The sequence below is a fragment of the Gadus macrocephalus genome, chromosome 10 (genome assembly GCF_031168955.1).
Source record: "Gadus macrocephalus chromosome 10, ASM3116895v1".
Classification (NCBI taxonomy): Eukaryota; Metazoa; Chordata; class Actinopteri; order Gadiformes; family Gadidae; genus Gadus; species Gadus macrocephalus.
Window position 1 is genome coordinate 8,943,999 of NC_082391.1, and position 23,361 is coordinate 8,967,359.

Here is a 23,361-nt window from a genome sequence, read left to right on the forward strand (position 1 = left end):
CCTTTTTACACGCACACATCCGCCCAACAGTCTAAATTCTACCTCTGTCCACCATATGCAATGTGTTTTAAATGCTGTGCTTTAGCCCATATATTGATTTCACATGAACACCTTGTGCGTGTGTGTATTTATTGCACCTATTTGTTCTGTTTAATGTTCATTTCATGTGAAAACACATGGTTATAATTACATAAATACATCTCTGTACAGGGTGGGGTTTTCAACATGCAGCCTTTCTTGATGTATATTTGTAAAGGGAAATCTTGTACCTATTTTGAAGCATTCTATTTTTCTTATTGTGAAATCATTAGATGCCTCGTGCCTCGCGCGCTTCGGCTGCAGCCAAGGTGAGGAGGAGGACGATTCTTCCGATGGCAACGACTCTGGCTAGAGGCTTCCTCCCTGGTATGTAGTCGTAAAGATACAATAATGTTTTCAACTCATTTATATTCCTCAGAATTCTATTGCATGAATGTGTGATGTTTGACTTTTAGATCAACAGCTCGAGATAAGTTATTCATTTTAGTTTTGTGTTGAATTTGTCTCTTTATTAGTGCATGGCACTGGAGCACGTCACCGTGTCAAGCCGTGGCCGGTCTCTGCCCACACTGGGAAGTCCAATCGACTGGTTCTCCCTCCTGAGTCTCCAGATAAGCAGGTAAACTTGTCAAAGACCTTTCAGAAAATAATGTATAATTTAGCTGTGGAATATGTTTGGAGTGGAATGACAACTTTTTATTTGTCCTTATTTATAGTTTGTGCTGTTTGTGGGCGACTCGCATCTGCGTGCGTTGGTTGACCGTTACGTGAGGATGCCAGACGGTTGCCTTTCGTTTGGGTTCCTGTCTACGCCTGGGGCGTCTGCCGCTGAGCTCCGCACTGAGTTGCTGAACGCAGACATCCCCAGAACCCCCGACATCGTTTGCGTGCTGGCTCCAAGCAACAACCTCACGGCGACGCCCGGCATCGAAGCGGCTGGAGTTGCCTTCGATGGACTTCTGAGAGCTGCCCGCAGTCGATGGCCTAAGGTAGTTTTTGTGTTACAAAATAAAGTGTATTTTCAAGGCAGACTATTTAACAGAATTGTATAGTGTGTAATCCAAAACTTTTGTGCGGATCAGGTGTTTGTGCTCGATTTCCCTCCCCGGCTGGCGAGTGAATTGGCACCGCAACAATTCCTTCGAGAGGAGTTTCGTCGCGTTGCAGCAAAGAACGGTATGTAAAAATGATTAAGCGATAATGTCAGTATAGAATATCTTTGTAGGAAAGCTTTTAGTGTATCAACACCACCTCTTGGTACCACGTGTAAAATATGTATATAGTGTATGGTTTAATATTTGTTTTCTTCTGCAGATGTAAAGTACTGCGTCACAGCTGACCGCTTTCCGCTGGACTCACGTGCCTTGTGGAGTCGTGATGGGGTAAGTCGTGTTATAACTTGGCACGTGAGAAATTCATGTAATGTCATTTTTTATGGCAAAAGCAGTTTATTTCAATAATAACCCGTGCTTCTCATTATAATAGATCCACCTGAGTGACGATCGGGGGATGCCGCTTCTCGCGAAGCTGCTGTGGCACTTCTCCTTTCGGCAGCTTCAGTCACCTCTGCCTGTTACACCTCCGCCTGTGTCTCCTCCCAAGTCACCCCCGACTGTGAGACCCTTTGCTACCACCGTGGTTGTGAAGGGAGAGGTTTCACGTCCACGTCCCCTTGACCCCTTCAAGGAAACTGTCGTCGGACGTCGCGGAAAGGTAAAAGTTATACCATTTTGAAGAGCTTTAGTTTTAGTTAGGCCACATTTATTGAATACTAATTCTCCCTATGTGTTTATAGCGCAGCCAACCTGAGTCCTGGGATGCGCCTGAGGACTGGGATCAGTCTTCCGTGCGGATCCTTCCTCATGAGGTTTGTACATTGGTATGATGGCTGAAAGGAAATTAAACCGTCATGAGGCGTACATTTGTTGTTTCATTTAAATGCTATTCCTATAAGACAAGGCAAATGGTCAATGGCTCAATTCTGTTTTTTATTTCTAGGTTTGTGTGCCTCCTCTGGTCCTGAGGGAGTGCTTTGTCGTGCTAAACCCTATCCGGTTTAGCACTGACAAGTTGGCTGCAATGGATCGCATTGTTCCATCCAACCTTGACGTCCCCATGGGGAATCGCTCAAAGGTAATTTGTGAGATTTTAATATTAACTGTTTGTGAGTGCATACATATTAATAGCGCCTGTAATCCTATATGACAAGCTTTACATTGTATGGTACAGATAGTTGCATTGATAACAAATGTGTTATATTTCATTAACTGTTATCATTTCCGTTCTCTTCCATTATGATAGAAACGGAAGGTGGCACATGGAACCACGGCTGTGGTCTCCAAAGGAAAGAAGGCCCGCCTTGAGGTTGGTAATTTCTCATTGAAATATGTACTTGTTTTTTGGTTGAAACACAGGAACAACTATTTTTTGATTTCGCCTTTCATACAAGAGATAGTCCAACATTCTCTGTGTAGACTGTTTTGCCAATGATTTACAATTATTTTCCAGGCACTTCAAACTCCAGCAAGGATTGCTAAACCTTCGAAGCTGGTACCTCCCCCTCGACGTGTGCCAGAAGCTGCTGTACCAGCCACTCTGGAGGGCAGCGTCTTTGTGCCTTCGAGCAAGGTAATTTGCATACAACATGTGATGATTACACACATTCAGTGAATAGAGTGCGGTTCTCTATTCTTTTGATATTTCCCTTTGAGAAAGTGTAGTTTTGTGTTTCCATTTCTCAATTGTAATGTACATATAATTCTTACTATGTCATTGCAGTTTGCTCAACCGGAGGGGGATGACCAGACTCTGTGTGTTGATGAGTGGCCGTTTCTTCAAACAGAGTTTTGTGAGGTAAAGGAATGGGGGGAAAAAAGAGCATCTTGTAATATTTGGGTTTTGTTGTTAAATTTGTATGTAGCGCCACAAAATACAGGCGTGCACAACACTATGTTTGTTACTGTTTTAAATAAACTACATTAGCAGTAAGTTCTTTGAACTGCCCACTTTTCAATTTTCATGCAATTGTATCTCTCATGATAATTTTTCTCCCTTACCTCATTGTAGAAGGTGAACCAGCCAACTCCTCGGGTTGTCTCTGGACAGAGAAAACAAGAGGAGCTAACACCTTGGGGGCCAAAAGTTGTGATGGCCCAGGCTGATAAACCAACAGCCAATGAGACCAGCTTCTTGGGATGTTCAACCAAGGTAATGACAACAAAATAAAAAATGATTTGCAAATAAGCAATCAATCTGTTCCAGGATCAGTATCTAGTAACATTTACATTTTTACTTCATAATTACAATCAACATAGTTTAACTGTTTTTAACATGTTCTTGGTAATATCTACACACTATGAATTGGAAATGTCAAGAAGGTTGGCTGATGAACTTGTTGTGCTCATTTTAATTATTTAAACTGAACTGAAATAAAAGTTTTCTTTGTCCTTAATTCTGTTCACCACAATACACTAAATGTCCCCTTTTCTATGGCTTATGAGTTTGCATGTAGGGGTAAACCTCAATTTTTTAACATTCGTAATGTTTGTGATTGCAGATGCCACACATTGAGGACCATGAGCCGTTTGTACCAGCACCTGAGGTCACTGCGAGCAGTCAGCAGGTATGTAATTACTAGTGGAAAAATTGTATACCAACGGGAAAAGCCGCAGCTTAAGAGACCCATTTTGTTTGGATGTGTTTATTCTTTTAAAACATTGATATGGTGTAAGTGTGCAGTTCTGACTAATTTGCCTATACTATGTACATTTTCTAATTACTTACTGGGAACCAACATGCTTTTAAAAACACTGAATTGTCATTTCAGCAGAGCCCGCCTGAGGACAATGGCCAGCTTGAAGATCCTCATGTAACACTTGGCAATCAGAAGGTACTTATTTTTAACATGTTATTCCCTGTTCCTTGTGAGTTTTCCTGTAATTTATTAGATCTTGGAAATTAGTTAAAGTAATGTTAATATCATGTACAATTCCGTTTTCCCATTATACACAGCCATGAACTACAGCTGATTGATTCCTAGCCTTTACATGAATTCCTTGTTCATTTCGATATAAACTATTGGTTACACTCCTTTATGATTGAACTACTGTTGTGTTTTTAGGCACCCTGTGATGTTGCACCTGCCAGAGCTGCTACATCAAGTCATGTGACTTATGACAACCCTGGGTGTCTTCAAGGATCGTTTGACCAGAGCAGCCACATATTCGGGGAAAATGCAGGTAAGCAGTGTGCTACAAATGGCATAGCGGCGATTATGACCCACACCACCCATAGTGTTCTCAAATGGAAAAAAAAGAACATTCATCATATTCTAAAACAAGGTAATGGCTTGTACACATCTATGCTAGAAAATAAGGAAATCAGTGCAGCCAAAACCAGTGGGCATATTTTCATTTCCGAGTTACCCAGACACTGCAAATTAAACAATCAATTATTTAGTTTGGAATATTTTGATACACTCACTGGAAGTCTTGATCAAAAGGATGATTATGACGCTTCTTTGCAAAACATAGCCATGCCTTTAGAAGAGGCTATTCAGAAGACACTGCTGCAGACAGACGCATGCTTGCTCAACATCCAAGGAAGTGTCTGTGCCGTTTTCAAGGTCGAAACTGCTTTTGCAGTTTTCGATCCTCATTCTCGTAGTACTTGGGGTTCCGTTGCAACGGATGGAACCAGCATAGTAGCGCACTATGCTACTGTGTATGAGTTATATGACCATATTAAGAACCTTGTCAATTCCTTATATCAAAATCATCCACATGCTTTTGATATCCCAAACAAGGTGTTTGAAGTCACTGGTGTGAAAGCTGTTGAGGTAAACTCACCATTTACTGCTTTAACTGCACAGCCTGAAGCCAGCACTTTGGCACATGACGGTACTTTGGACACAGACAGTGACTCTGATCTCTGTGTCCTTTCGGTAACAGATAGAAATTCCCTTGCAGTAAACGCGTCTTTTTCCCTTGAAACTGTGCAGCCTGTAGCAAACACTTCTACATGTGACACAACTGTAAACATTGACAGTGATCCTCCAATTCACACAGTGGGTGCATCAGATGTCTGTTTAATTTCTGTAACAGATAGCCCCAATATAATTTTTACTGGATTGACATTAATGGAAAAAAACAGGATCTGCAACAAACTGAATATCGTACCAAGTTTAGATCAAAATATTGTTGTACAAACCTTCGATATGGCACAGCCTGAACCATGCCAAACAACATCCATTGAAGGTGACGGTAATTGTTTCTTTCGTTCTCTTTCGTCTGTATTGAGTGGTTGCGAGTCACATCACAAGGCCTTTCGAAAGGCTGTAGTGAATCACATCTCAAATAATCCACTTCATTACATTACTTGTCTAAGACGGCAATTTGTTTCTGTGGAGCAATATCTCATGGACTCAAAAATGAAGTATGTTGGATCTTGGGCAACAGAGTTGGAAATACAAGCTTCAGCAGATTTTCTCTGTGTTGATATTTACACATACAGTCAACAGAAATGGATTACGTTTACGGCGAGCATTGAGCCAATTTCAAGAAAAGCAATATATCTGAAACACTGCAATGAAAGCCATTATGAACCAATTGCATGTGTCAAAGAAAAAACCTCTCTTACATGCTTTAGTTTAGCCAGCTTCTGTGAAATGTCACACAAAATGTCCAATGCAGACCGTGTTTCACCACGTAAAAAAATTAGTGATAAAGTAAAAGATGTAAGAAAAAAGAAAACCTATGCTGAAGAAACAGAATATAGGCAAGTTAAAAAGCTAAAAACACAGCAAAGATATAATTGTGATGAACAGTATCAAGCAAATCAGAAAGCTAGCAGTATCGAAAAATATGCTAATAATGAACTGTTCAAAGAAGAAGTATTAAACAGCGGTATTGAAAAATATGCTAATAATGAAAGGTACAAAGAACAAGTAAAAAAACGCAGTATGGAAAAATATGCTAAAAATGAACCGTTCAAAGAACAAGTAAAAAAACGCAGTATTGAAAAATATGCTAATAATCCTGCTCATCGTAACCAGGTAAAACAAAGAATTGTAATCAAATACAGAGAAGATCCGGCTAATAAGCCCTCTTTAATTGAAAGAAACTGTCAAAAGAGACTTAATCTAACCCTCTTAAAACATAATATCGACTATGTAATTGAACTCTTCCAAGAAGAGGTCAAACATGGACCAGAACATGTTTGTTGTGTATGTCACAGATTATTGTTCCGAAAGCAAGTTCGAATATGTGACATAACTTCATATGAATCCAAGGCTTCAACTGTGTCAGCAATTGCAAATCAATGCATTACCACAAAATATCTCCACCAATGTGATAACGCATGTTTATCGCCATGTACACTAAAACAGACAGTTGCTGGGAAATTGTGGATATGTTTCAGTTGCAACTCCAAGATACTCAGTGGTAAGGTTCCCCAGGAGAGCGCTGTTAACAATATGGCATTAGATCCAATTCCGGACGAATTAGGCACACTGAACTCATTAGAACAACACCTGTGCGCATTGAATATTCCCTTTATGCGACTTGTGGCATTGCCACGAGGTTCTCAGAATTCTGTCCATGGGCCGGTGACTTGCGTTCCATCAAACAGCGATGTAGTCACTTCGGTTCTCCCTAGGCTAGAAAATCAAGATTTAATGATCCGAATAAAACTGAAAAGAAAACTTACTTATAAGGGGCATTATCAGTATCAATATGTGCACACTCAAAAAATCCAAAATGCGATAGCATGTTTAAAGGACATGAATAAATGGTATAAGGACATAGACTTTAACGCAGAATGGGAAAATCCCTTGCCAGAAGATGCATGTTCTGTTTTGAAAGAATGCAACCCAGTTAATGACACTCCATCTGCACCTGAAAGCAGTGACATTACAACTCAATCAGACCAGGTGTCGGATGATGAAGAAGCTGACCACATATATGAAACTCAAACACACGGGTTACTCTTGGACACATGTTTGCAACCTATTGATATCGCACAAGAAATATTTGATCAGCATTTCGAAAGTGTTTTATCAATAGCTCCAGCTGAAGGCAACAGTCCTGTTAGGCTGCTGACAGATAAGGGTAATGAAGCAAAATGTTTCCCAACTCTTTTCCCCAAAGGGACGGGTACATTCCATGATGCACGGCCCCACAGGCTCACTCTCAGTAGATACATCAACACACGCATCCTAAATGCTGATGGGAGGTTTAGCAGCAACTTGGACTACATTTTCTATGCTCAATATTTATCTGAGGTCAATCAGGTTGTTTCCAAGGTGTCCATAGCATTGAGAAAAGGTTACCATGCAGGGGAATCATTGGCTATAACTTCCGCCATGCTTTCAAACAAAGACTATGTACAAAATGTCTTAAAAACCGATCTCGGTTACAAGTTCCTTCAACCGATCCGAGGGACTCCAGTTTTTTGGCAAGGTGTACAGAAAAATCTATTTGCTATGGTTCGTCAGCTTGGTGTCCCTACTTGGTTCTGTTCATTTTCATGTGCTGATTTACGCTGGACTGAACTCATCGATGTTTTCATGAGACTACAGAAAATACAGGGAAATGTCAACGACCTGGACTGGTCACAGAGGTGCAATTTACTCAAAACTAATCCGGTTACCGCGGCAAGAATGTTCCAACACAGGTTTCAGACTTTCCTAAATGACGTCATCAAGTCACCAGCTAACCCCATTGGTAAAGTTATCGAGACATTTTTTAGAGTTGAATTCCAACAACGCGGCTCACCCCATACTCATTGTCTGTTCTGGGTAGAAAATGCACCGAAAATAGGCAAAAACACGGACCAAGAAGTCACACAATTTATTGATAAATACATCAGTTGTGAACTCCCGCCAGCAACCGACGCATTGCATGAAGTTGTTTCTAGCGTTCAAAAACACAGCTCCAAGCACTCCAAGAGTTGTAGGAAAAAAGGCACAACGTGCAGATTTAACTTTCCACGTCCTCCAAGCAACCACACCTTTCTTTGTAGAAGTAAAACAGACGAGAACCAGGAGGTAACAGATGCTGATCCGATAGACGTCTCTATATTAGAAATGCGAAAAGAAAAAGAGGTGGCTAAAAGTGTCATGACAAGGGTCAAACATGCTCTTTCAAGTCCAGACCTAACCTTCGACACTGTGGATCAGCTATTTGCTTCCATTAACATCACCCAGGAAATGTTTGAAAATGCCTACCGATTGACAACCAATAAAAACGCGGTTGTACACAAACGCAACCCATCAGATGTTTTTGTTAATCAATACAACAAAGACCTTTTGCGTTGCTGGGATGCCAACATGGACATACAATATGTCTGCGATGCTTTTGCTTGTGTAGTATACATAATATCCTACATCTCAAAAGCAGAACAAGACATGGGCTTATTGTTACAACATACTCAAAATGAAATGAAAAAACATGGAAATTTAGATGCAAAACAAACACTCAATAAGTTGGGAAGTGTCTTTCTCCACAATCGCGAGGTCTCAGCTCAAGAAAGTGTTTATCGAGTTACAAACATGCATCTCAACGAATGCTCAAGACTGGTCACATTTATCCCTATTGGTGAAAATACCGTCAGAATGAGTTTTCCTCTCAGTGTCATTCAAAGCAAAGCAGAACAGGGTGACACATCAACAGACTCGATATGGATGACGAGCATAACGGACCGCTACAAAAACCGCCCCCAGGGCGCAATTTTCCACGATATTTGTATAGCCACATTTGCTTCAAAATACAGAGTTCTGTACGGGAAAGAGCAGCACAGCAAGGGCTCTGTTAAACTGGAAAATAACACTGGCTTTGTTAAGATGAGAACTAGGGGATCTGATGCTGTTGTTAGATACGCTCGTTTCTCACAAACCAAATATCCAGAAAAACACTACCACAGTTTGCTACAATTGTTTTTGCCTCATTATTCAACAGATGAGTTAAAACCTCCACCGTACAACAGTTATGAGCAGTTTTACAGGACCGGTTCCATCACTAACAGCAGCAATACAACGCAAAGTGTTAAGGAAGTTGTAGATTTCAACAGATCCCTGTTTGAAGTAGATGCAGATGAGCTCGACAGATGCCAAGAGGTTGCAGGGCACCGCGGGGCTCACGACGAGGCATGGGCAGACCTTTGCCCTGAATCTGAGTTGGAGCGATTAGAATGTCAGGAGGAGATGTCTAACAACAACGACACAAATCAAAATGAAAGAGAAGCCATACCGGACTTGCAGTCGGACGCAAAGGCAACGCTGTCTAAAGAATTTCCCACACACTCGATACAAAGAGCTGAAGGTCTGTCCATTATGCGCACGTTAAACGAACAACAGACTCAAATTTTTTACAAAATCCGAGCATGGTGCCTTGACAAAATCAATGGCAAAAACCCAGACCCGTTTCGCGTATTCATTTCAGGGGGAGCAGGCACGGGAAAGTCCCACCTGATTAAAGCTGTGTACTACGAGTCATGCAGACTCTTTGCAAGAATGTCCATTAATCCAGACGACACTCATGTTTTGCTAGCTGCTCCTACAGGAGTAGCAGCATATAACATCAACGGAAGCACCATACACAGCACCTTTGCTATTACTACCACTGCCAAACTGCCATATCAACCTCTAGGAGATGAAAGAATCAATTCGTTAAGAGCCACCATGAAAGACTTACAAATACTCATTTTGGACGAGGTGAGTATGGTTGATCATAAAATCCTGACGTATGTCCATGGCAGACTACGACAAATAAAGCAACAAGGAGATTATGCATTGTTTGGGAATGTATCAATCATGGCAGTTGGTGACTTCTTCCAGCTCGGCCCTGTAAAGGGAACACCTCTTTACCACGAGCAATTGGTGACCGATCTGTGGAACAATCATTTCACTCACATTGAGTTGACCAAGATAATGCGACAAAAAAACAAAGAGTTTGCTGAAACCTTGAATCGTCTTAGAAAACACAGAAAAGGAGACAATCTTTACCAGCGAGATGAAGTCTTGCTAAGACAACGCGAGACCGGCGAGGGGGAACTGACACAGGACCTTCACATTTTCGCCACAAACGATGAAGTGGCAGCCCATAACATCGCCATGTTACACAAGACGTGTACGGATTTGGTGCAAATTAAAGCTCAAGATAGTCAGAGAAACCCTACCACAGGACAAGTAACAAGAAAAAATAATCCGAAATTTGATAGTCAGACATGTTTAAGCAGAACGTTAATCGTTGGTCCATCAGCTCGCGTAATGCTCATCAAAAATATAGATCTGTCAGATGGATTGGTCAATGGTGTATTCGGTACCGTTTGCAAAATCACCTTTGAAGGGAACGTTCAGTTTCCCAAAACCATTTTGGTTAAGTTTGACAATGACACAATCGGCAGGAAACTGAGGAGTAGGTCTATATGCTTTGAGCCTCAATTTCAACAAGCAACACCCATAGATGCTGTGGAAGACAAAGTAATGACTGGTGGATCTAGACGCCAATTCCCGTTACGCCTAGCATGGGCCTGTACCATACACAAAGTTCAAGGTTTAACTTTAGAAAGAGCTGTAGTGTCCCTTAAAAGGATATTTGCAGCTGGCCAAGCATATGTAGCATTAAGCCGAGTAACGTGTGAGGAAAACCTTATCATTCAAGACTACGCAGCCAAAGCCTTCTATTCGAAACCAGACATCGACATTTCCCTGCAAAAAATGGAACCATTCATTGCAACTCCACCAGCAGAAAGAACTTCAACCCTCAAAATATGCCTCCACAACATTCAAGGTCTATGTCAACACATGGAAGACCTTAAACATGACCAGAGAATCTTGAGTGCTGACATCATTTGCGTGACAGAAACATGGCTGGAACAAAGCACATCAGTCAGTTCCATTGAAATGCCAGGTTGGACTTTTAATCACAAACTCCGGTCCCAATCCTACCATAACATGACCCAATTCCAAGACTTGGTCAACAAACGGCACGGTGGTGTGGGCTACTATCACAAAGACCACATCACTTGTAACATTATACACATGCCGTGCAGTGACTTGGAAGCCATCATGTTTAATGTTCAGCCTTTGAATTACAATTTCATTGTGCTGTACAAACCGCCATCATATCAACTCGCCTTATTCAAACAAAATCTCGCTTTGGTAATGCAACAATTTAACCAACTTTCAGGAGGAAAGGTAATTATGGGTGACTTCAACGACAATGCCCTTGTTTCTAAATCTGCAGAAAATTTCATGCAACAACAAGGTTACACCCAAATTGTCTCTTCGCCAACAACAGAAAACGACACAACAATTGATCACGTTTACATTCGTGACATTAGTCCCACTGATATCAAAGTGCAAATTCTGTCCACCTACTACTCCGATCATGAGTGCCTCTGTTTAGATTTCCTTCGGTAACTGGTTAGCTCGTTTAGCTCGCAGGTTTTAGCACTACCCAATATTTTAAATGTTTTGTCTGTCTTTTCTATTAATTCAAATAAATAATAAATATTAAATATTATATATTTTTTATTTTTTTACATTTTCTATTTTTTCTTATAAATCATGAATTTTCTCCCCATTATTTTTTTATGGATTTGCCCCTCTAATGAAAGCCATAGATATGTTTTTATTTTTTAGCACTACCCAATGATTTAAATGTTTTGTCTTTGTCTTTTCTATTTTTTCTAATCAATAATAAATATTATCAATTTTTACCTTTTTTTTTCAATTTTTTCTAATAAATAATACATATTAACCATTTTTTACTTTTTGGATTTTAACTTTACATTTTCTCCCCATTTTTTTTTATTTTTATTTTTTATTTGCCCCTCTAATAAAAGCCATAGCTATTTTGGCCCTTTTCAGCATTTTTTCCCTATTCATCTATAACTTACAATTTACAATAAGGGTACATAGATAAGCTATTTGTTAATGCTTAGTTAATAACTCATAGCTAACTAACCATTTCTAAATACTTGTGTAATGCTTGATTAGCATTAACTAAGTCAAACTAACTGTTATCCTTAGTTAATGCTAATCTAAGCATCAACCAAGTGAAACTAACTGTAATGCTTAGTTAATACTTATCTTAGCATTAACTAAGCATTACAGTTACTTTTACTTAGTTAATACTTATCTTAGCATTAACTAAGTAAAACTAACTGTTAGGCTTAGTTAATACTATGGTAAGTATAGTTAACTAAGCATACTTAATGCCTAACCAATCATTACTTCACATTAAATAGTGTTAAATACGCATTAACAAACCATTGATAACATTACGTAAGTATTAGTCCACATATATATGATGTACCCTCATTGTAGTATGTTAACCATGGATTTAGGTTTCCTTTTTATTCAATCTTTAAAATACCATTTGAATATTTTTGATTTTTCCAAATTTATTTGCCTCTCAAAACCCAACCCCTCGTCCACGTCGTGAGAGGCGGAAACAGTGTGTCTGTATTCCAGGTCCATCCAAGACGCTGTCTGGATGGACCTGGAAACATGCTGGCCAACGGGGCTCTGGTAATGCAAACCAATCAAAACGGTAGCGGACAAGGCGTTTGGGGCTACAACTCCCACACCGAACCTCTCACAGTCAAAACCTTTATATCCACAGGTTCACGGTAGCGTTTTGAACACATGCTTCGCGTTGTGCCGGCGAAATGCACATTTCTTGGACCCCTGCATAACTGCTTGCAGTTCTAGTTATTAGGGGTCCAAGCCAACAGGTTGGATCCCTATTGTTTTTGTAAAGATTTTTCTTATTATTATTATTATTCTTACCCCCCTAAAAGTGGGCCCACACCCATAACCGTAAATGGTGCAGACACGCCAATTGCATGACTAGATCCAGATCCGTGGGGACTACGCAGACGACAAAATCCAGACATGCCGGCCACTAGGTGGCGCTATACCAAGGAATACGCGTTTGGGGCTATAACTCCCACACCGAACCTCCCACATTCAAAACCTTATACACACAGATGCACTGGAGTCTGCTGCATCTTTTGGCCTAGGCCACGCCCATTTGCGTCTATTCATATTTTTCGCTAAATCGCGAAAACCGCTAAACTGTTTTTTCGCTACTCCTCCCACATTTCTTGACCAATCGACACCAAACTTTGCACACGACATCTTCAGTCTCACACGCAAAGAAACCTTCTGACATTTCTTTGATCCGACCTTCGACGACGAAACTGTAGCGTTTTGAATATTTGTTTATTAGCTACATTTTACGTCGAAACGCAGAAAATTACAAAAATACCAAAATTAGACATCGGATCAAGTCCAAATTTTTGACACATGTCGATGCTACCCCTACTGGCGTTCAATACAATAATCGGAATATTTCGCCATAAGGGGGCGCAATAAACGAGGAAATTGTATATCTTCTAATTGGCCAGAGGAATGTTCTTCAAACTCGAGGGAAACCATCAAGGGGCGATTCCGAGTCTATGTAGAAAATATGGCCAAGAATTATTAATGTGGGCGGGAGTTATTTGGAAAAGGAAAATTGTCTTCGGAAATTTCGCCACAAGGCGGCGCCAAAAAACTAAGACTTTGTATGTCTCTTAATTTGCCAATGGAATGTTCTGAAAACGCGTTTTGGGCTATAACTCCCACACCGAACCTCCCACAGTCAAAACCTTTATATCCACAGATTCACTGGAGTCAGCTGCAACTTTTGGCACACGCCGTGCCCATTTGTTTTGAACACATGCTTCGCGTTGTGCCGGCGAAATGCACATTTCTTGTCGCGTTGTGCCGGCGAAATGCACACTTCTTGGACCCCTGCATAACTGCTTGCAGTTCTAGTTATTATACTTCCCGCGGTGAAAGTGGTACTACAGCCCAAACCGTAAATGGTGCACACGCGCCAATTACATGACTAGATCCAGGTCCGGCACCGCTACTCAGATAACCAAATCCATACACGCCGGTCCCTAGGTGGCGCTATACCAAGGAATACACGTTTGGGGCTATAACTCCCACACCGAACCTCCCAGAGTCCAAAAACTTGTACACACAGATGCACTGGAGTCTGCTGCATCTTTTGGCCTAGGCCACGCCCATTTGCGTCTATGAATATTTTTCGCTAAATCGCGAAAACCGCAAAACTGTATTTTCGCTACTCCTCCCACATTTCTTGACCAATCAACACCAAACTTTGCCCACGGCATCGTCAGACGCACACGCAAAGAAATTATAGACAGTTTTTAGATCCGACCTTCGACGACCAAACGGTAGAGTTTTGAATATTTGTTTATTAGCTAAATTAGACGTGGAAAATTAAAAATCCAAAAAAAATCCAAAATTAGACATCGGATCGAGTCCAAATTCTACACACATGTCGGTGCTAACCTTAATGACGTTCGAAAAAAATTCCGGAAAATTTCGCCATTAGGGGGCGCAATAAACGAGGAAATTGTATATCTTCTACAAAATTTCGCCGCCAAAACGCTACACTGACTTCTCGCTACTCCTACCACAGTCAAATCCTTTGTATCCACAGGTTCAGGGTAGCAATTTGAACACATGCTTCGCGTTGTGCCGGCGAAATGCACATTTCTTGTTGCGTTGTGCCGGCGAAATGCACACTTCTTGTTATTAGGGGTCCAAGCCAACAGGTTGGATCCCTATTGTTTTTGTAAGGATTTTTTTTATTAGGGGTCCAAGCCAACAGATTGGATCCCTATTGTTTTTGTAAGGATTATTATTATTCCTATACTTACCCCCCTAAAAGTGATACCACACCCCAAACCGTAAATGGTGCCGACACGCAAATTGCATGACTAGATCCAGATCTGTTCGGACTAAGCAGACGACAAAATCCAGACACGCCGGTCACTAGGTGGCGCTATACCAAGGAATATGCCTTTGGGGCTATAACTCCCACACCGAACCTCCCACAGTTAAAAACTTGTACGCACATATTCATTGGAGTCTGCTGCATCTTTTGGCATAGGCCACGCCCATTTGCGTCTATAATTTTTTTTCGCAAAATCGCGAAAACCGCAAAACTGCCTTTTCCCTACTCCTTCCTCATTTCTTGACCAATCGACACCAAACTCTGCACACGGCATCTTCAGACGCACACGCAAAGAAATAATAGACAGTTTTTGGATTCGACCTTCGACGACGAAACGGTAGCGTTTTGAATATTTGTCGCTTTGCTACGTTTTAAGTCGAAAATCTAAAATCCAGAAACAAAAGATATTAGACGTCGGATCGAGTCCAAATCTTAGACACATGTTAGCGCTACCCTTAATGGCGTTCGATAAAAAATTCGGAATATTTCGCCATTAGGGGGCGCAATAAACGAGGAAATTGTATATCTTCTAATTGGCCTGAGGAATGTTCTTCAAACTCGAGGGAAACCATCAAGGGGCAATCCCGAGTCTATATAGAAAATATGGCCAAGAATTATTAATGTGGGCTGGAGTTATTTGGAAAAGGAAAATTGTCTTCGGAAATTTCGCCACAAGGCGGCGCCAAAAAACTAAGACATTGTATGTCTCCTAATTTGCCAATGGAATGTTCTGAAAACGCGTTTTGGGCTATAACTCCCACACCGAACCTCCCACAGTCAAAACCTTTATATCCACAGATTCACTGGAGTCAGCTGCAACTTTTGGCACACGCCGTGCCCATTTGTTTTGAACACATGCTTCGCGTTGTGCCGGCGAAATGCACACTTCTTGGACCCCTGCATAACTGCTTGCAGTTCTAGTTATTATACTTACCCCCCTAAAAGTGACTCCACAGCCCAAACCGTAAATGGTGCCGACACGCCAATTGCATGACTAGATCCAGATCTCTTCGGACTACGCAGACGACAAAATCCAGACACGCCGGTCACTAGGTGGCGCTATACCACGGAATACGCGTTTGGGGCTATAACTCCCACACCGAACCTCCCACAGTTAAAAACTTGTACGCACATATTCACTGGAGTCTGCTGCATCTTTTGGCATAGGCCACGCCCATTTGCGTCTATAATTTTTTTTCGCAAAATCACGAAAACCGCAAAACTGCCTTTTCCCTACTCCTCCCACATTTCTTGACCAATCGACACCAAACTTTGCACACGGCATCTTCAGACGCACACGCAAAGAAATAATAGACAGTTTTTTGATCCGACCTTCGACGACGAAACGGTAGCGTTTTGAATATTTGTCGCTTAGCTACGTTTTAAGTCGAAAATCTAAAATCCAGAAACAAAAGATATTAGACGTCGGATCGAGTCCAAATCTTAGACACATGTTAGCGCTACCCTTAATGGCGTTCGATAAAAAATTCGGAATATTTCGCCATTAGGGGGCGCAATAAACGAGGAAATTGTATATCTTCTAATTGGCCTGAGGAATGTTCTTCAAACTATAAGGGAACCATCAAGGGGTAATCCCGAGTCTATATAGAAAATATGGCCAAGAATTATTAATGTGGGCGGGAGTTATTTGGAAAAGTAAAATTGTCTTCGGAAAATTTCGCCACAAGGCGGCGCCAAAAAACTACGACATTGTATGTCTCCTAATTTGCCAATGGAATGGTCTGAAAACGCGTTTTGGGCTATAACTCCCACACCGGACCTCCCACAGTCAAAACCTTTATATCCACAGATTCACTGGAGTCAGCTGCATCTTTTGGCACACGCCGTGCCCATTTGTTTTGAACACATGCTTCGCGTTGTGCCGGCGAAATGCACACTTCTTGTTTATTAGGGGTCCAAGCCAACAGGTTGGAACCCTATTGTTTTTGTAGTGTTTATTTTTATTAGGGGTCCAAGCCAACAGGTTGGATCCCTATTGTTTTTGTAAGGATTTTTCCTATTATACTTACCTCCCTAAAAGTGTGCCCACAGCCCAAACCGTAAATGGTGCAGACACGCCAATTGCATGACTAGATCCAGATCTCTTCGGACTACGCAGACGACAAAATCCGGACACTCCGGTCACTAGGTGGCGCTATACCAAGGAATACGCGTTTGGGGCTATAACTCCCACACCGAACCTCCCACAGTCAAAAACTTGTACCCACATATTCACTGGAGTCTGCTGCATCTTTTGGCCTAGGCCACGCCCATTTGCGTCTATAAATTTTTTTCGCAAAATCGCGAAAACCGCAAAATTGTTTTTTCGCTACTCCTCCCACATTTCTTGACCAATTGACACCAAACTTTGCACACGGCATCTTCAGACGGACACAAAAAAATAAATTCGAACACTTTTTTGATCCGACCTTCGACGACGAAACGGTAGCGTTTTGAGTATTGGTTCATGAGCAAAACTAGACGTGGAAAATCGAAAATCCACAAAAATCCAGAATTAGACATCGGATCAAGTCCAAATGTTACACACATGTCGGTGCTAACCTAAATGTCGTTCGATAAAAAAATCGTAAATTTTCGCCACGAGGAAAATTCTCTTCGGAAAATTTCACCACAAGGCGGCGCCAGAAAACGACGAGATTGTATATCTCCTAATTGGCCAATGGAATGTTCTGAAAACGCGTTTTGGGCTATAACTCCCACACCGAAGCTCCCACAGTAAAAACCTTTCTATCCACAGATTCACTGGAGTCAGTTGCATCTTTTGGCATAGGCCACGCACATTTGTTTTGAACACATGCTTCGCGTTGTGCCGGCGAAATGCACACTTCTTGTTATTATTATTCCCCCGTAAAAGTGGGAATACAGCCCAAACCGTAAATGTTGCACACACGCCGATTGCATGACTAGATCCAGGTCCGCGAGGACTACGCAGACGACAAAATCCAGACACGCCGGCCACCAGGTGGCGCTATACCTAGGAAAGATGCGTTTGGGGCTATAACTCCCACACCGAACCTCCCACAGTCAAAAACTTGTACCCACATATTCACTGGAGTCTGCTGCATCTTTTGGCCTAGGCCACGCCCATTTGCGTCTATAATTTTTTTCCGCAAAATCGCGAAAACCGCAAAACTGCCTTTTCCCAACTCCTCCCACATTTCTTGACCAATTTACCCAAAACTTTGCACACAACATCTTCTGATGCACACAAAAAGAAGTCCTTGAACACTTTTTTGATCCGACCTTCGACGACGAAACGGTAGCGTTTTGAATATTTGTCGCTAAGCTACGTTTTAAGTCGGAAATTTAAAATCCAGAAAAAAAAGATATTAGACGTCGGATCGAGTCCAAATCTTAGACACATGTTAGCGCTACCCTTAATGGCGTTCGATAAAAAGAACGGAAAAATTCACCATAAGGGGGCGCAATAAACGAGGAAATTGTATATCTTCTAATTTGCAAGAGGAATGTTCTTCAAACTCACGGGAAACCATCAAGGGGCAATCTTGAGTCTATATAGAAAATATGGCCAAGAATTATTAATGTGGGCGGGAGTTATTTGGAAAAGGAAAATTGTCTTTGCAAAATTTCGCCACAAGAGGGCGCAAAAAAACGACGAAATAATACATCTCCTAATTGGCCAATGGAATGTTCTGAAAATGCGTTTTGGGCTATAACTCCCACACCGAACCTCCCACAGTCAAAACCTTTATATCCACAGATTCACTGGAGTCAGCTGCATCTTTTGGCATACGCCGTTTCTCAATTTCGAACACATGCTTCGCGTTGTGCCGGCGAAATGCACACTTCTTGTTCCTATACTTGCCCCCCTAAAAGTGATACCACAGCCCAAACCGTAAATGGTGCCGACACGCGATTTGCATGACTAAATCCAGATCTGTTCGGACTAAGCAGACGACAAAATCCAGACACGCCGGTCACTAGGTGGCGCTATACAAAGGAATACGTGTTTGGGGCTATAACTCCCACACCGAACCTCCCACAGTCAAAAACTTGTACACACAGATGCACTGGAGTCTGCTGCATCTTTTGGCATAGGCCACGCCCATTTGCGTCTATGAATATTTTTCGCTAAATCGCGAAAACCGCAAAAATGTTTTTTCCCTACTCCTCCCACATTTCTTGACCAATCAACACCAAACTTTGCACACGACATCATCAGACGCACACAAAAAATAAAATTCGAACACTTTTTTGATCCGACCTTCGACGACGAAACGGTAGCGTTTGGAATATTGGTATATTAGCTAAATTAGACGTGGAAAATCCAAAATCCAAAAAAATAAAAAATCAGACATCGGATCGAGTCCAAATTGTACACACATGTCGGTGCTAACCTTAATGTCGTTCGATAAAAAAATCGTACATTTTCGCCACGAGAAAAATTCTCTTCGGAAAATTTCGCCACAAGGCGGCGCCAAAAAACGACGACATTGTATGTCTCCTAATTTGCCAATGGAATGTTCTGAAAACGCGTTTGGGGCTATAACTCCCACACCGAACCTCCCACAGTCAAAACCTTTATATCCACAGATTCACTGGAGTCAGCTGCATCTTTTGGCCCAGGCCACGCCCATTTGCGTCCATGAATATTTTTCGCTAAATGGCGAAAACCGCAAAACTGTTTTTTCGCTACTCCTCGCACATTTCTTGACCGATCGACACCAAACTTTGCACACGGCATCTTCAGACGCACTCGCAAAGAAATCATAGACAGTTTTTTGATCCGATCTTTGACGACGAAACGGTAGAGTTTTGAATATTGGTTTATTAGCTAAATTACACGTGGAAAATCAAAAATCCAAAAAAAACTAAAAGTAGACATCGGATCGAGTCCAAATTGTACACACATGTCGGTGCTAACCTTAATGTCGTTCGATAAAAAATTCGGAAAATTTCACCATTAGGGGGCGCAATAAACGAGGAAATTGTATATCTTCTACAAAATTTCGCCGCGAAAACGCTACACTGACTTCTCGCTACTCCTACCACAGTCAAATCCTTTGTATCCACAGGTTCAGGGTAGCGTTTTGAACACATGCTTCGCGTTGTGCCGGCGAAATGCACATTTCTTGTCGCGTTGTGCCGGCGAAATGCACACTTCTTGGACCCCTGCATAACTGCTTGCAGTTCTAGTTATGTGTACCTCCCTAAAAGTGGGACCACAGCCCAAACCGTAAATGGTGGCGACACGCGAATTGCATGACTAGATCCAGATCTGTTCGGACTAAGCAGACGACCAAATCCAGACACGCCGGTCACTAGGTGGCGCTATACCAAGGAATACGCGTTTGGGGCTATAACTCCCACACCGAACCTCCCACAGTCAAAAACTTGTACACACAGATGCACTGGAGTCTGCTGCATCTTTTGGCCTAGGCCACGCCCATTTGCGTCTATGAATATTTTTCGCTAAATCGCGAAAACCGCAAAACTGTTTTTTCCCTACTCTTCCCACATTTCTTGACCAATCAACACCAAACTTTGCACACGACATCGTCAGACGCACACAAAAAATAAAATTCGAACACTTTTTTGATCCGACCTTCGACGACGAAACGGTAGCGTTTGGAATATTGGTATATTAGCTAAATTAGACGTGGAAAATCCAAAATCCCAAAAAATAAAAATCTGACATCGGATCGAGTCCAAATTGTACACACATGTTGGTGCTAACCTTAATGTCGTTCGATAAAAAAATCGGAAAATTTCGCCATTAGGGGGTGCAATAAACGAGAAAATCTTATATCTTCTACAAAATTTTGCCGCGAAAACGCTACACTGACTTCTCGCTACTCCTACCACAGTCAAATCCTTTGTATCCACAGGTTCAGGGTAGCGTTTTCAACACATGCTTCGCGTTGTGCCGGCGAAATGCACATTTCTTGTCGCGTTGTGCCGGCGAAATGCACACTTCTTGGACCCCTGCATAACTGCTTGCAGTTCTAGTTAGGGGTCCAAGCCAACAGGTTGGATCCCTATTGTTTTTGTAAGGATTTTTCTTTTTATTATACTTCACGCCTTGAAAGTGGTACCACAGCCCAAACCGTAAATGGTGCCGACACGCCAATTGCATGACTAGATCCAGGTACGGCACCGCTACTCAGATAACCAAATCCAGACACGCCGGTCACTAGGTGGCGCTATACCAAGGAATACGCGTTTGGGGCTATAACTCCCACACCGAACCTCCCACAGTCAAAAACTTGTACCCACATATTCACTGGAGTCTGCTGCATCTTTTGGCCTAGGCCACGCCCATTTGCGTCTATGAATATTTTTCGCAAAATCGCGAAAACCGCAAAACTGTATTTTCGCTACTCCTCCCACATTTCTTGACAAATTGACACAAAACTTTGCACACGGCATCTTCAGACGCACACGCAAAGAAATGATAGACAGTTATTTGATCCGACCTTCGACGACGAAACGGTAGCGTTTGGAATATTGGTATATTAGCTAAATTAGACGTGGAAAATCAAAAATCCAAAAAAATCCAAAAGTAGACATCGGATCGAGTCCAAATTTTACACACATGTTGGTGCTAACCTTATTGTCGTTCGATAAAAATTCGGAAAATTTCGCCATTAGGGGGCGCAATAAACGAGGAAATTGTATATCTTCTACAAAATTTCGCCGCGAAAACGCTACACTGACTTCTCGCTACTCCTACCACAGTCAAATCCTTTGTATCCACAGGTTCAGGGTAGCGTTTTCAACACATGCTTCGCGTTGTGCCGGCGAAATGCACATTTCTTGTCGCGTTGTGCCGGCGAAATGCACACTTCTTGGACCCCTGCATAACTGCTTGTTATTATTAGGGGTCCAAGCCAACAGGTTGGAACCCTATTGTTTTTGTAAGGATTTTTATACTTCCTTCGTTTGAAGTGGTACTACAGCCCAAACCGTAAATGGTGCACACAAGCCAATTACATGACTAGATCCAGGTCCGTGAGCTGACGGCAGACGACAAAATCCAGACATGCCGGCCACTAGGTGGCGCTATACCAAGGAATACGCGTTTGGGGCTATAACTCCCACACCGAACCTCCCAGAGTCCAAAAACTTGTACACACAGATGCACTGGAGTCTGCTGCATCTTTTGGCCTAGGCCACGCCCATTTGCGTCTATGAATATTTTTCGCAAAATCGCGAAAACCGCAAAACTGTTTTTTCGCTACTCCTCCCACATTTCTTGCCCAATCGACACAAACCTTTGCACACGGTATCTTCAGACGCACACGCAAAGAAATCATAGACAGTTTTTTGATCCGACCTTCGACGACGAAACGGAAGAGTTTTGAATATTTGTTTATTAGCTAAATTAGACGTGGAAAATCAAAAATCAAAAAAAATCAAGAATTAGACATCGGATCGAGTCCAAACTTTACACACATGTTGGTGCTAACCATAATGACGTTAGATAAACATTTTGGAAAATGTCGCCATTAGGGGCCGCAATAAACGACGAAATTGTATATCTTCTAATTGGCCAAAGGAATGTTCTTCAAACTATGAGGGAACCATCAAGGGGCAAACCCGAGTCTATATAAAAATTATGGCCAAGAATTATTAATGTGGGCGGGAGTTATTTGGAAAAGGAAAATTGTCTTTGGAAAAATTCGCCACAAGAGGGCGCAAAAAAACGACGAAATAATACATCTCCTAATTGGCCAATGGAATGTTCTGAAAACGCGTTTTGGGCTATAACTCCCACACCGAACCTCCCACAGTCAAAACCTTTATATCCACATATTCACTGGAGTCAGTTGCATCTTTTGGCATACGCAGTTTCTCAATTTCGAACACATGCTTCGCGTTGTGCCGGCGAAATGCACACTTCTTGGACCCCTGCATAACTGCTTGCAGTTCTAGTTTTTTTTTAGGGGTCCAAGCCAACAGGTTGGATCCCTATTGTTTTTGTAAGGATTATTAGGGGTCCAAGCCAACAGGTTGGATCCCTATTGTTTTTGTAAGGATTTTTCCTATTATACTTACCTCCCTAAAAGTGTGCCCACAGCCCAAACCGTAAATGGTGCAGACACGCCAATTGCATGACTAGATCCAGATCTCTTCGGACTACGCAGACGACAAAATCCGGACACTCCGGTCACTAGGTGGCGCTATACCAAGGAATACGCGTTTGGGGCTATAACTCCCACACCGAACCTCCCACAGTCAAAAACTTGTACCCACATATTCACTGGAGTCTGCTGCATCTTTTGGCCTAGGCCACGCCCATTTGCGTCTATAAATTTTTTTCGCAAAATCGCGAAAACCGCAAAATTGTTTTTTCGCTACTCCTCCCACATTTCTTGACCAATTGACACCAAACTTTGCACACGGCATCTTCAGACGAACACAAAAAAATAAATTCGAACACTTTTTTGATCCGACCTTCGACGACGAAACGGTAGCGTTTTGAGTATTGGTTCATGAGCAAAACTAGACGTGGAAAATC

General features: G+C 41.9%; 1 protein-coding gene and 1 long non-coding RNA gene across 2 annotated transcripts in view; both read left to right on the top strand.

Annotated features, from left to right (window-relative positions):
* LOC132465636 (uncharacterized) overlaps positions 1-405 on the top strand; it is a 4,122-nt gene extending 3,717 nt beyond the window's left edge. The window contains exon 2 of the long non-coding RNA XR_009527649.1: positions 312-405. This is a non-coding gene — a long non-coding RNA (uncharacterized LOC132465636). The remainder of the gene's footprint in view (positions 1-311) is intronic.
* Positions 406-468: 63 nt separating this feature from the next.
* LOC132466510 (uncharacterized) lies at positions 469-5,009 on the top strand. Its single transcript, XM_060063761.1, has 16 exons — positions 469-474; positions 527-658; positions 756-1,028; positions 1,122-1,215; positions 1,354-1,421; positions 1,525-1,752; positions 1,835-1,906; positions 2,038-2,172; positions 2,341-2,403; positions 2,548-2,667; positions 2,818-2,892; positions 3,106-3,246; positions 3,596-3,661; positions 3,866-3,928; positions 4,160-4,333; positions 4,989-5,009. The coding sequence occupies exons 1-16, from the start codon at positions 469-471 to the stop codon at positions 5,007-5,009; spliced, it is 1,731 nt and encodes a 576-aa protein (XP_059919744.1).
* The last annotated feature ends 18,352 nt before the right edge of the window (positions 5,010-23,361 follow it).

Bases quoted from the DNA above. Each gene is read 5' to 3' on its own strand.
- LOC132466510 (XM_060063761.1), top strand. The intron at 2,668-2,817 runs GTAATTTGCATA...ATGTCATTGCAG, and splicing joins TCTTTGTGCCTTCGAGCAAG to TTTGCTCAACCGGAGGGGGA. The intron at 3,662-3,865 runs GTATGTAATTAC...TTGTCATTTCAG, and splicing joins TCACTGCGAGCAGTCAGCAG to CAGAGCCCGCCTGAGGACAA.